Source organism: Trachurus japonicus, chromosome 6 (genome assembly GCF_045865225.1).
Source record: "Trachurus japonicus isolate A0001 chromosome 6, Traja_1.0".
NCBI lineage: Eukaryota > Metazoa > Chordata > Actinopteri > Carangiformes > Carangidae > Trachurus > Trachurus japonicus.
The window spans coordinates 38,773,374-38,786,916 of NC_140912.1; the positions used below are offsets into that span (position 1 = coordinate 38,773,374).

Here is a 13,543-nt window from a genome sequence, read left to right on the forward strand (position 1 = left end):
AATGTTCTTTCTTTCTTTTTTTTCTTTTTCCTGTCTTTTACATGTATTTGTGTTTTTGGTTTTTATTATAGGCTATTATGTAGGCTAGTATTATTTTGTGTTGTATGTTGTTGTCCGTGACAGCAGAAGGCTGTAAGTTTGTGTTATTTTTCTGATGAGCTCGTCTTGCTGTCAATGTAAATCAAAAATTAAAAATAAAGTTAAAAAAAGAAAAAGAAAGAAAGGTGGTTTTATTCTGAAAGGTGTTTTATTTTGAAAGTCTCCGCCGAGGAGCCGCGAGGAGGAGGAGCAGCAGGAGATCTGAGGGTCTGAGGGTCTGAGGTCTGGAGGTTCAGACTGAAGCTGCAAACCGCTGAGTGGGTTTATGGTCTGTCGCTGCAGACCAGGACCAGGACCAGGACCAGGACCAGGACCAGGACTAGAGACCAGGACTAGAGGAACTAGAGACCAGGACCAGCAGCAGGACTAGAGGACCAGAAGATGCTGTCGCTCCAGCTCGCCGTGCTGCTCGGTGAGAAACTTTACAACTTGTTGAGTTGAGATGTTTAGATGTTTGATTGATCTGTGATCGGAGTTTTACTGTCGGATCGATGAAGGTTTCTGATCTGATCTGATCTGATCTGATCTGATCTGATCCATCGGTCCTGAACTGATCAGAGTTCAGCGGGTCTTTGTGTTTCAGTCTGAGAAGTGAAGTTAGAAGTTTTAGTGAAGAATCTGTTTCCTCAGGTGCGGAGGAGGGAGGACTGATCCACAGGTCCGGAGGTCTGTAGCTGCTGATAGAGGAAAGATAATGGGTTAGAATGACACTGAACAACTTGATCGATAGTTTATTGCAACGTTTCGCTCCAACAGAAACTTCGTCTTCAGGCGAAAAGAAGTTTAGAGTTTAACATCGGTTCAGTTCAGTTGATCCGTCTGATCGATATCTGATCGATATTCATCCCAGAGCGAGTCACGGACATTCATCAGTAATGCGGGAGGAGGGGGCGAGAGGGGGGGGGTCATTGATCATTGATCATCACTGATTTGATCAAAAACCTCAGAGAATCTGATATGACGTCACTCTGAGACGTTGATTGAATCATCTTGACTTGATAAAACCAGTTAAAGCTGCAGCTGAAGAACAGACAGACAGACGGGTAGATAGATAGACAGACGGATGGATAGACAGACAGACAGACAGATAGATAGATAGATAGATAGATAGATAGATAGATAGAAAGCTGCAGCTGAAGGACAGAGAGAACAACAGACTCTGTATAAAGTTTAAGTTGATCAAGTTTAACTTTATTTAAAACAACAAAGATTCAGTTTTCTGTGATGCTGATTCACAACATTGAATTATACTTTACACTTATACTTTTTATTTAATGAGGTTGTTAGCTGAATTATAATATTTAATGAGGTTGTTAGCTGAATTATAATATTTAATGAGGTTGTTAGCTGTATTCTACTTTATGTAATGAGGTTGTTAGCTGAATTATAATATGTAAAGAGGTTGTTATATTATATATTCAGATGGATGCTGACCATTTTTATTTATGAATATCGTCGTCACTAATCAGAAATAAATTATAGTTGTAATAATATAAAGAAATTCAGTTTTTATGCAGTAACTCCAAATCAGTGACCTGGTCTCTCTACCCAGAATGCACTGGGGCAGCCTCTGGCCCTTTGTCTTGTCTTTGTGTCTCATCCAGTGGAGTCTCACCTGTAATTGTCGTGTATTCATACATACTGTACTATACTGTAGGCTACTATACTATACTATACTGTACTGTAGGCTACTATACTATACTGTACTGTATTATACTATACTAGACGGCAAAGTGCAGTATGTGCAGAGACTACTGTACTCCCTACATCCTATTGTTCTTCTGTTCAGCCATTTTCTTCCGCCTTTTTACGGTCTTCTTCTAGTCCTTCACACTTTGTGCTATTTCAACAATTCATATCAAAACATGCAGCTTTTTCTGGACTTTATCGGATGTATTCAAATTTTTCATACTTTTTATACTTTTTCAAATATTTAACTTTTTCTGATTTTTTCCCCATAGAGAATGCATTGGAACAGTCTAAAAACTCTTCAAATCTTCTTACTTCTTTCAGCCACTAAAGCTTCACCATACTTTCTGCTAGAGACTTCATTCAAATTCTAAGCTGTAGACAAACGTTTTAAGTGTTCCTCTATGACTCAGCTTATTGATATCTTCAACAGTTTCTGATATTTGCCAGTTTTAAAATCATTAAGTTTTTTGACAAAATCCAGTTTTATAATGGGTGTGTGTTGCGTCTAACGAGCAGAGCTAGAGTGGTGACATCGTCAGCCAGAGTGGAGAGAGGCAAAAACACATTCTAGAGTTTTTCTGGCTAAACTGTCAGCATGGCCACAAATTAAACTCTAGACAAATTATTTTCTCCAGTTTTGTAGCCACACTTGTCTTCTGGCTAAAACTCTGGTCAAAAATGCAAAGAGACTTAGATAATAATTTAAAATATTTTTTAAATGCAGCCAGGGAGCTCTCTGCTCTCATTCAGCTCAATGCATTTTTTTCACAGCAGCAGGAGAAGGAGCTCAACTTTGTAACTTGCTGTTAAGTGCTTTTTAATTCGTTTTAATTCACCAAAAAATAGTCACAGGTCACAAAAAAGTCCTCTTCTTACTTGTTGTGGCTAATTTCTGCACTTTCCTTACTTTTTTTTTCAAGCAGAAGCCAGTGATCCTCTTATTAAAGGTTTTCTCTGCCCCTCACATACTGTCTCTGTCTGTAGCCTAGTGGTTAGATCACTGGTCTGGAGACCTGAAGGTTGCTGGTTCAAATCTTGCCTCAACAACAGTTATAGTGAATTATTTTCCCAGTCGTCCTCTGTTGACTTCTGATAACTTGCTTCATGTTGAAACTGCTGCTCTCATTCTGAAATTCACAGAAATTTTCATTGTAAGTCATCACATGATCAAAGTTGATAATGCATGCGCCCCCACCTATTCTCTTTACCTCTTTCTATCTTGGTTTGTGTTAACATGTTTCTTGTTTATACCACTGCACTAAGATTGATTTGCACTGGAACTTTGAAAACCAAGAACGCAGCAGAGAAAAGCAAAGCTCTTGAATATGCACAGGCTTAAAGCTCTTGAATGATTTGTACCCATCATTTCTTGTCCTGCGCTGCCCACTATGGGACTTCACTGGCAGAATTCACCTCCCCTCCCCCCGCCTTCAATTGGTCACAGGTGTTCATTATCTCATTGATTATTTGTACCACATCATCACATTACAATGAATGACAACAGTCTTGAAAACAGTGTGGTCTCTGTGGCGAAGCGGCAGAGTAAAGGTTTAGAGATCATGAGATCATGGGTTCGATTCCTGCCTCAGTCATGTCATTGACTTTACTTGACTGGTTCCAACTATTCAGCTGTCACTGGACAGCCTTTGATTCCTCACAGTATAAAGCTCATTGTAACTCAGGTCCTTGGTGCAGCTCATCAACAGACAACAGTCTCTGCAACTGTGTGTACACTGTGGCCTAGAGGCAGAGTGAAAGTCTACTGACCATGAGGTTGTCTAGTTTTATCTAGTTTACTCTATGATTACATTGGAGTAAAACCAAGGCCAGTGTTTCCCCCAGAAAATTTGTTAGTTAAGGTGGTGTCTGACCTGTCGACGGCGGGGGGGGGGGGGGGGGTAGCGCGGAGATCTGTTGACAGGGGGGGGGGGGGCGGCGGCTCGATCGACGGGGGGGAGACGCGCCGTGCCGTGCCGTATTAAGTTTCGCTTTCAACACGCGCTGCTGTTATGCATGCGCGCTTCTCTGTGGTGTGTATGTGTGTGAGAGGATGCGGCCATCGTCCGACGGGGAGGGGGGGGGGGGGGGTTGACGGCGGCGGCGGCGAATATCGCTAGATTTTTTTTTTTTTAAGATGTTAGTTTAGGCAGCAGCTCTTTGTTGTTAAGGCAGCCGCCTTAACAGGAAAGCGCTGCGGGAAACCCTGAAGGCAAAGTGCAGTATCTGTAGCTAATACCAAGGGAAAGTGCCGTATCTGCCATAAAACGGTCAAAAAATTGGTCAGAAACATAGACTGTAAAGAGAACGGCCGTAGCACCGTGATGTCACCCATTGGTTTTGGGGAGTCTGTTTTGTGTCTCTACTACGGGGGTTTGAACTGCGCCATGTTGGATTCTACTTGCCATATTTGGAGCCGTGCGGCCGTTGGCCGGCCGAGAACCCGCCCACTGGCCTCAAAGCAGCGGTCTCCGGACCTGTCACTCAACGTTTCTGCGCCCTTCTGGCCAGAATTTTATACCTAATAACAGTAAAACGGTAGAGTTAAAAAAAAATTCACCCCCCTCAGAGTGTGTGTGGGGGTAGAAACTATCGATTGAGACCAAAAAACGTTGTGACACCAGGCTTTTAACATGTTTACTGAGGATGTAAAGTCGGTGATTTTAACATGGGGGTCTATGGAGAATGCTCCCTTCTGACACCAGCCCCCAGAGGAAGAAGAGGGGATTGCAGCTTCACTTCTCAGACCCACCACTGCCCCCTTGGTCAGAAAGACAAACTACAAACTACATTTAATCCAGTCCACCTTTATCTAATCAACTGTCCTCTCCCAGCCGTGCAGGTGTGTACCGGTGCTCAGGAGGGCGGGGCCTCGGTCGCCAGCGGCGACCTGCCCGAGCTCAGTGACGTGTGCACGGAGGGCAGCTGTTACCCGGCAACAGGAGACCTTCTGATTGGTCGAGCTCACCAGCTGTCGTCCACCTCCACCTGCGGTCAGACCCGCCCCGAACCGTTCTGCATCGTCAGCCACCTGCAGGTAAGAACAGTTAGCTTAGCTTCAGGTTAGCTTCACGTTAGCTTCAGGTTAGCTCAGCTTCAGGTTAGCTTCAGGTTAGTTTCACGTTAGCTTCAGGTTAGCGTCACGTTAGTTTCACGTTAGCTGCCCCGAACCGTTCTGCATCGTCAGCCACCTGCAGGTAAGAACAGTTAGCTTAGCTTCAGGTTAGCTTCACGTTAGCTTCAGGTTAGCGTCACGTTAGTTTCACGTTAGCTTCAGGTTAGCTTCACGTTAGCTGCCCCGAACCGTTCTGCATCGTCAGCCACCTGCAGGTAAGACACGTTAGCTTAGCTTCAGGTTAGCTTCAGGTTAGCTTCACGTTAGCTTAGCTTCAGGTTAGCTTCAGGTTAGTTTCACGTTAGGAACACCTGAGTTTACACATGAACTTGGCTTTAGCTTCACGTTAGCTTCACGTTAGCTTCAGGTTACCTTCATGATAGCTTCACGTTAGCCGCCCCGAACCGTTCTGCATCGTCAGCCACCTTCAGGTAAGAGCTTAGCTTCAGGTTAGCTTTAAATTAGCTTCAGGTTAGCTTTAAATTAGCTTCAGGTTGGCTTGAGGTGGGGAAGAGATTTGACTCCAGAGAAGGAAGCTGAGTCAATGTAGTGTCGTGTGTGTGTAGGTGTGTTTATGTGTGTGTGTGTGTGTGTGTGTGTGTGTGTGTGTGTGTGTGTGTGTGAGAGCCACCGTGTAAACTCACCTAACCCTATAAGGAAACACTGGGAGCAACAGCAGACACATGTTTGTCCAGATGTTCCTGTGGAGTAAACACAGCGCAGTCTAAAGGTCAAAGGTCACAGTCGCCTCTCACCCACTCACTGGAATATAAATATATATAAATATATATAAATATAATATAAATATAAAGGTAACGGCCAGTAGCAGCACCTAGTGGGGGGGTTTTAAGACACTGTTACAGGTTTCATTATGAACAATGTTTATGTCATTTGGTTAGTTTGATCCCTAACCCTTCATACATCCAATAATACAACTGTGAATCTCCTTGGAAACGAGAGAAGGCCAGTTGGAGTTAAGAGTTAGTTATAGTTGGTTTCCTCTCATCTCCACTGACCAACGGAGCAGAGGAATGTCAGGAATTCAGCCCAGCATTTAACCCTTCACTGCCCCCACACACACACACACACACACACACACACACACACACCTACACACACACACACAGACACACAGACAGACACACACACACACACACACACCTACACACACACACACAGACACGGGTCATTATCAAAATACGGTGAAAAACATGTCCCTGCACTTTCCAGACACACAAATGCTTGAAAATTTAAAAAGATCATCCACATTAAACCAAAATTATGTAATTTAAAACCATTTTAAATGATGATGATAATTTCAGTTTATATATTTACTGTTTTGTTTTATTTTTTTCAGTTTTAATTTCCTTTGTACGTAAAAAAACACTTGTCCCACTGCCATGGTTCAACGCTATTGGACAGTGTAAAAATATTTCCTCTTTTTTGTTTAAAAAAAAAAAAGTGGTCAGTAATGAGCAAACACTGGGCTTAATATATGAATAAAATTAAATCTAAATTGGCTGTTTAATAATAAAAATATTTTTTAAAGAATTCTGTCCTTCGATTTGGTGTCATTGGTGTTACTGGTATCACAGACCATTATTTTGAAAGGTTAAGAATATGTAAGAGAACTCCCAAGGTCAGAAAGAAAAAGAAGAAAAAGAGCCATTTAAGACAATACATTGTGAGTGTCTCTTTCATGAGTAAAAAGTAAGATATTTCACATTAAAATGTCATTTTTCAATGTGGTTCTTTTTGTGTGTCATTGGTGTTACTTTGATTTGCGCTATAATGAAATATTTTTATGGAAAAAAAACAGTTTAATAAGTATAATTTATAGATTTTAAGATGCTGACTCATGCTGGCTTTGAGCTAGCTTGGACACTATTTTGTGTAATTAGCCTTTTATAGATATTTGTCATTGGTGTTACTGTCATTGGTGTTACCATGTGGTAACACCAATGACAGAAAACTCAATACGTTTGATAGGTGAAAAAAAAAGAAAAATATTATAGTTGTCCATTATAGTTGGTAACATGGTCAACATGCTAATAAATAGTTCCCACTAAATTAAATTTGTGAAAACTGAATTAAAATTTTTTACTTTTTTGACTCGGAAAATCACCGTATTTTGATAATGCTACACAGACACACACACACACACACACACACACACACACAGACACACACACACACACATATAGTATATACTATATAGTAATATAGTATTACTTTTGGGCAAATACCATATACACTGTTGTAAATGGAAAAGTAAATCCCCGTCAATAATCTGTTTTAAAAATGAACTAAACAAATATTTTAGTTCTTTATATTTACTGGCAGATGGAAATGAAAAAATTAATGGTATGATGGAAATTGCAATACGATGTAATTTGTTTAATTGTTTGTTTAGTACAATGCCTTCAACTTGTGTTATATCTTTTATTTAATTTTTTAATTTTTAATTTTTTTCACGCATTTAAAATAGCTGTTTATTCAGTGCCAAGCCTTGTAGATTTAATTTTCTATTTTTTCTTTTATTGTAAGAATAGTAATGTCTTTGGAAAAAAAACAGTTTTCCTGTTTGAGAATGAATGTACATTTTGAAAACAATAAAGTTTGAAAAAAAGAAAAGGAAAAAGCTGCTGTAACGTCTCTGTGTGACCGACAGGAGGAGAAGAAGTGCTTCGTGTGCGACTCGGCGGCGCCCTACGACGAGCGAGCCAATCAGACGAGCGGCCACCGCGTGGAGAACGTCGTCACCACGTTCGCCCCCAACCGACTGAAGACCTGGTGGCAGTCGGAGAACGGTGAGCTGCTGCTCGTTGCTACGGTTACTAGACCACAGCTGCTCGTTGTTATGGTTACTACTAGACCACAGCTGCTCGTTGTTATGGTTACTAGGGGTGGGAGAAAAAAAATTGATTCACATAAATATCACGATATCTTTTTTGACGATTTTTTAATCGATTTTTAAATATTGTGCAATGTGCATTTGTTCGCCTTTTTTACATCCAGAGAATCCAGGTTTAAAGGACAATTCACCTCAGGCTGTATGTTCCTAACATTTTAGGTCTAACAGAAGGAATCTGAAGGTTTTCAGTTTAATGTCTCCTGTTTTGCGGTAGTTATGGTCTGTCCCCGCGTCGCCACGGCAGCAATGAATGGGAGTGGATGTAAGTTCTGCTGTTTAGGCTGTTTCCATCCCTCAAAGCCACAGACAGCGTCAGATGGAGACTCAAACATGCAGCCAGAAGTTTATTTACTTCAACAAGCCGACATGTTTGTAAAACTAGATCTAATTCAAAGTCTGGCGGAGTCGAGACCCAAGTTGACGCTCGGTGTGTTCAGGTGCAGTGGGAAGCTCCCGTTGGTGTCAGAAACACAGGAATACCAACTCTTTACCTGCTTGAAGTAAATAAACTTCTGGCTGCATGTTTGAGTCTCCATCTGACGCTGTCTGTGGCTTTGAGGGATGTAAACAGCCTAAACAGCAGAACTTACATCCACTCCCATTCATCATCGTTGCCGTGGCGACGCGGGGACAGACACAACTACCGCAAAACAGGAGACATTAAACTGAAAATCTTCAGATTCCTTCTGTTAGACCTAAAATGTTAGGAACATACAGCCCCGAGTTGAATTCGCCTGGAATTGTCCTTTAACTTTATAATGCAGTATGTTCATTTCTAGGCTCCTACAGTGTTTGTGTGCAGATAAATGTTAAAAATGCTAAAGACTAAAAATCATAGAGAGAATCGGCAATATCGTAGAATCACAATTTAAATCGAATCGCCATCCAAAAAATCGGGAGAAAAGCGTATCGTCCCAGCCCTAATGGTTACTCTGGATCACAGCTGGTGGTTGCCACGGTTACGGGCGCCGCCTCTGGATCACAGCTGGAGCCACTCTGCTTTGTGTCTTCAGACGCTTCCTGTTTAACCACCAGCCCCCTCCATCCCTCCATCCCTACCCCCCTTTAATTTAATTACCCCCACTGAGATGAAAGAGAGAGAAGCTCCAGTGTCAACGGGGGGGGGGGGGTAAACAGCCCCCGGGGGGACGAGGGAGGGGCAGGGGGGGCAAACAGGACGAATCCAGGGGAGGAAGTTTCCCAGCAGAAGGAAAAGAGTTAGAAGACGATCACTGCTGCAAAGGCACAGACACTGTGGACAGTATAGAGTAGGGATGGGTACCTTTTGCATTTGAATCGATACGGTATCGATACTCCAACCGGTACCAATCGGTACCTGTTTTCGGTACTTTTTGTGTGTGTGGTAGTTAAAAAAAAAAAAAATCAGAATGTCTAAAATTTTAATATTTACCTCTTAACAACTCCTCAGCCTTTAAGAGTATTTTATGTTTTAGGGATGGGCAATGATTTTCATATAATGGAATAGTCATTCAATGAAAAAAAAAAAAAAAAAAAAAGGTTTATGAGACTGTCGTCTTGTCTGAACAAATGTCAGTTTTTACTGAGGGAAAAGGAGAAACATGGAGAGACTCCTACAGCTCAGAAAGCTCTGTGTGAAACTTTGTCAGATAAAAACAACAACTGAAACTGCTGCAAACTCTGCAACATGTGGACGAGAGGAGAGGGGGAGACTTCATCCTCGTTTAGATGTCTAGATGTTTAGATGTCTAGATGTTTAGATGTTTAGATGTCTAGATGTTTAGATGTTTAGATGTTTAGATGTTTAGATGCTTAGATGTTTAGATGCTTAGATGCTTAGATGTTTAGATGCTTAGATGTTTAGATGTCTAGATGTTTAGATGTCTAGATGTTTAGATGTTTAGATGTCTAGATGATTAGATGTTTAGATGTTTAGATGTTTAGATGCTTAGATGTTTAGATGCTTAGATGTTTAGATGTTTAGATGTTTAGATGCTTAGATGTTTAGATGTTTAGATGTTTAGATGTTTAGATGTTTAGATGTTTAGATGCTTAGATGTTTAGATGTTTAGATGTTTAGATGTTTAGATGTTTAGATGCTTAGATGTTTAGATGCTCTCATTACGTGACGAGGACTTGAATGGCGCCACTGTGGTGAGAAGCGGGACTCGGGACTCGGGACTCGGGACCGGACCGACAGTCCGTTCTTCACGTTAAATGACGGACGGCTGTTTTTCACGTAGTGATTTAAAACGACGGGCTGGAGCTGCCGCTTCTCCACCTCTCATTTCTCAGAGAGAGAGAGAGGGGAGGGGGGGCGGGCGTGAGTGTGCGGTGCTCATGCAGACTGCTCTCTCTCTCTCGCTGACGCACAACGAAGGTGCGTTCAGGTACCGAAATGTGGTACCGATTGACTTTATGTGAATCGATACTCGGTACTTTGGTCGGTACCAAAAAAGTACAGAATTTCGGTACCCATCCCTAGTATAGAGGAAAGGCAGTTTTATTAGTATAGCCCGTTTCTACCACCAGTTTGTCTCAAAGGGCTTTACATCCCATAATAACAACATCCTCTGTCCTTAGACCCTCACATCCACTGAGGAAAAACTCCATAGAAAAACCCTTTAAACAGGGAAAAAGACACCGTGGACAGTATAGAGACACTATAGAGATACTATCCACCACTTTCCGGAGAATGAGGCTGGATGTCGCCATGACGATCCATCCCACCATTACTGTATTGTTGATAGCATAGACTGGTTGATAGACATCGGCCGCGATGATGTCGTCGTTATGTCGTCACTATATCACCGTTGACTACTCTGATGTTTATGAAGTCTATAAAACCAATTGTTGAACAAACATTTTAGATTAGCTGGGCTAACCGTTAGCTGTTAGCCGTTAGCAGTGTCAATAAACAATAACTCAATAAACGGCCCATGAAAAAAATATGTTTTCCAGCGGATATCCTAGTTCCAACATGACTGAGCTAACTGGAGTAGTTTCATGTCGTGTCCCACAACGGGAGGGTTTTAACAGCTGACGTCCTGGTGTTAGCTTAGCTGCTGCTGTTAGCTGTCAGCAGCAGCTAAGCTAACAACTACGATAACCATGACTAATTACAAAAACGTGCACACAGAAATAGTAATGTTTGTTCAATAATTCGTTTTCTAGACTTAACAAACATCAGATTTAGTCAAAACGGTTTTGGCAGCCTGGAGCCCCCACATGTGGTACCTACACCGGTGGCTAACGCTACCAGTTAGCCGCTAACGCTACCAGTTAGCCGCTCGCTAGAACGCTACTAAAACCCACTTCCGTTGTTATGCGACGCAATGGATCATGGGAAAATAAAGTGGTGGATAGAGTCAGTATGGAGTCAGTCTGAACGGCGGCTGCTGATTGGCTGGTTCCCGGTTGGAGGCGGAGCTTCGTGTCTGATCCTCTGCTCCTCTCTTCAGGTCTGGAGAACGTGACGGTGCAGCTGAACCTGGAGGCGGAGTTTCACTTCACTCACCTCATCATGACCTTCAAGGTGAGTCCCCGCCGCACGGCATTCTGGGTAATACTCACCTCATCATGACCTTTAAGGTGAGTCCCCGCCGCACGGCATTCTGGGTAAAACCTCATCATGACCTTTAAGGTGAGTCCCCGCCGCACGGCATTCTGGGTAAAACCTCATCATGACCTTTAAGGTGAGTCCTCGCCGCACGGCATTCTGGGTAAAACCTCATCATGACCTTTAAGGTGAGTCCCCGCCACAAGGCATTCTGGGTAATACTCACCTCATCATGACCTTTAAGGTGAGTCCCCGCCACAAGGCATTCTGGGTAATACTCACCTCATCGCCACAAGGCATTCTGGGTAATACTCACCTCATCGCCACAAGGCATTCTGGGTAAAGTCTTCTCTCTCCACAGACGTTTCGTCCGGCTGCCATGGCGATCGAGCGGTCGTCGGACTTCGGGAACACCTGGCAGGTTTACCGTTACTTCGCCTACGACTGCGACTCGTCGTTCCCTCACGTCTCCTCCGGGCCGATGCAGAAGGTCGACGACGTCATCTGTGACTCGCGCTACTCCGACATCGAGCCGTCCACCGAGGGAGAGGTAGTGATGTCATAGCTACAACTACAGGAAGTGATGTCATAGATACAGGAAGTGATGTCATAGATACAGGAAGTGATGTCATCAGTGTTAACCTCTCTTCCAGGTGATCTTCAGAGTTCTGGACCCGGCGTTCAGGATCAGTGATCCCTACAGCCCCCGGATACAGAGTAGGTTAACTACTACTATTGATCTGTTATTGATCAGTTATTGATCGGTTATTGATCTGTTATTAACTGGTTATTAACCGGTATTGTCGTATTACTCCACATTTTTATTAACCGGTTATTGATCGGTTATTGATCGGTTATTGATCGATGGTTTGCTGTGTTCAGACATGTTGAAGATCACCAACCTGCGGGTGAAGTTCATGCGTATTGATCGGTTATTGATCGGTTATTGATCGGTTATTGATTTGCTGTGTGCAGACATGCTGAAGATCACCAACCTGCGGGTTATTGATCGGTTATTGATCGATGGTTTGTGTGTTAAGGGCCTTTCACACCGAACGCGGTATGCGCTGCGCCCACCGCGAGGTACAGCCTGACAGGCGCAGAGCAGGGCGGCAGCGCTCACACATATGGCGCGAGTTGCTGAGCAACCGAACAAACAAGACAGGATTTGGGGGGGTATATGCAAAGATATGTTCGCCAGGAGCTACAAAACGAAGCTTCCAGGTGTAGTTCAGCGTCAGGCTGAGCAGGGAGCAGTTTAACAGCCTGTTAGAGAGAGTTGGTCTGATCCTCAGGAGGATGACAACTCACTTCCTGCATCCCGTCACTTTAACTGAACGTCTGGCCGTTTGTTTTCTCTCTGCAAGCGGCTGATTTTGTTTCAGACTCCACTACATCCTCTCCTATTGGACGCGCCGAGATGTCGTCACAGCGCGCTGCGCCCAGATTAAACATTTTTTAATTCGGGCGCAGCGCGCCGCCGCGGCATGCGCCCACCTCGCGTGCCGCCGCGGCATGCGCCCACCTCGCGTGCCGCTCAGATCGGCGCAGAGCCGTTCGCCGGTGCGCCGCGGTAGCACGTACACAATGAATGGGTTTGCTGCCGCCTGCCGCCGCCTGCCGCGTTCGGTGTGAAAGGCCCTTTAGACATGTTGAAGATCACCAACCTGCGGGTGAAGTTCATGCGTATTGATCAGTTATTGATCGGTTATTGATCGGTTATTGATCGGTTATTGATCATGATGGTTTGTGTGTTAGACATGCTGAAGATCACCAACCTGCGGGTGAAGTTCACGCGTATTGACCGGTTATTGATCAGTTATTGATCGGTTATTGGTTTGCTGTGTTAGACATGCTGAAGATCACCAACCTGCGGGTGAAGTTCACGCGTATTGATCAGTTATTGATCGGTTATTGATCGGTTATTGATCATGATGGTTTGTGTGTTAGACATGCTGAAGATCACCAACCTGCGGGTGAAGTTCACGCGGCTGCACACGCTGGGCGACAACCTGCTGGACTCGCGCGTGGAGATCAAGGAGAAGTATTACTACGCCGTCTACGACATGGTGGTGCGAGGAAACTGCTTCTGCTACGGCCACGCCTCCGAGTGCGCCCCCATCCAGGGCGCCGCCGCCCAGGAGGGCATGGTGAGTCCACCGCACCGCAACTTCACCCTCACCGGACA

At 43.7% G+C, this 13,543-nt stretch overlaps 1 protein-coding gene across 1 annotated transcript in view; it reads left to right on the plus strand.

The window, feature by feature from the left end:
- Positions 1–480: 480 nt before the first annotated feature.
- Positions 481–13,543, plus strand: part of lamb1a (laminin, beta 1a) — a 62,434-nt gene continuing 49,371 nt past the window's right edge. Inside the window, exons 1-7 of the mRNA XM_085780529.1 lie at positions 481–511; positions 4,623–4,825; positions 7,575–7,713; positions 11,258–11,331; positions 11,717–11,905; positions 12,009–12,072; positions 13,306–13,505. Coding sequence (XP_085636655.1) covers positions 481–511; positions 4,623–4,825; positions 7,575–7,713; positions 11,258–11,331; positions 11,717–11,905; positions 12,009–12,072; positions 13,306–13,505 — 900 coding nt within the window. The remainder of the gene's footprint in view (positions 512–4,622; positions 4,826–7,574; positions 7,714–11,257; positions 11,332–11,716; positions 11,906–12,008; positions 12,073–13,305; positions 13,506–13,543) is intronic.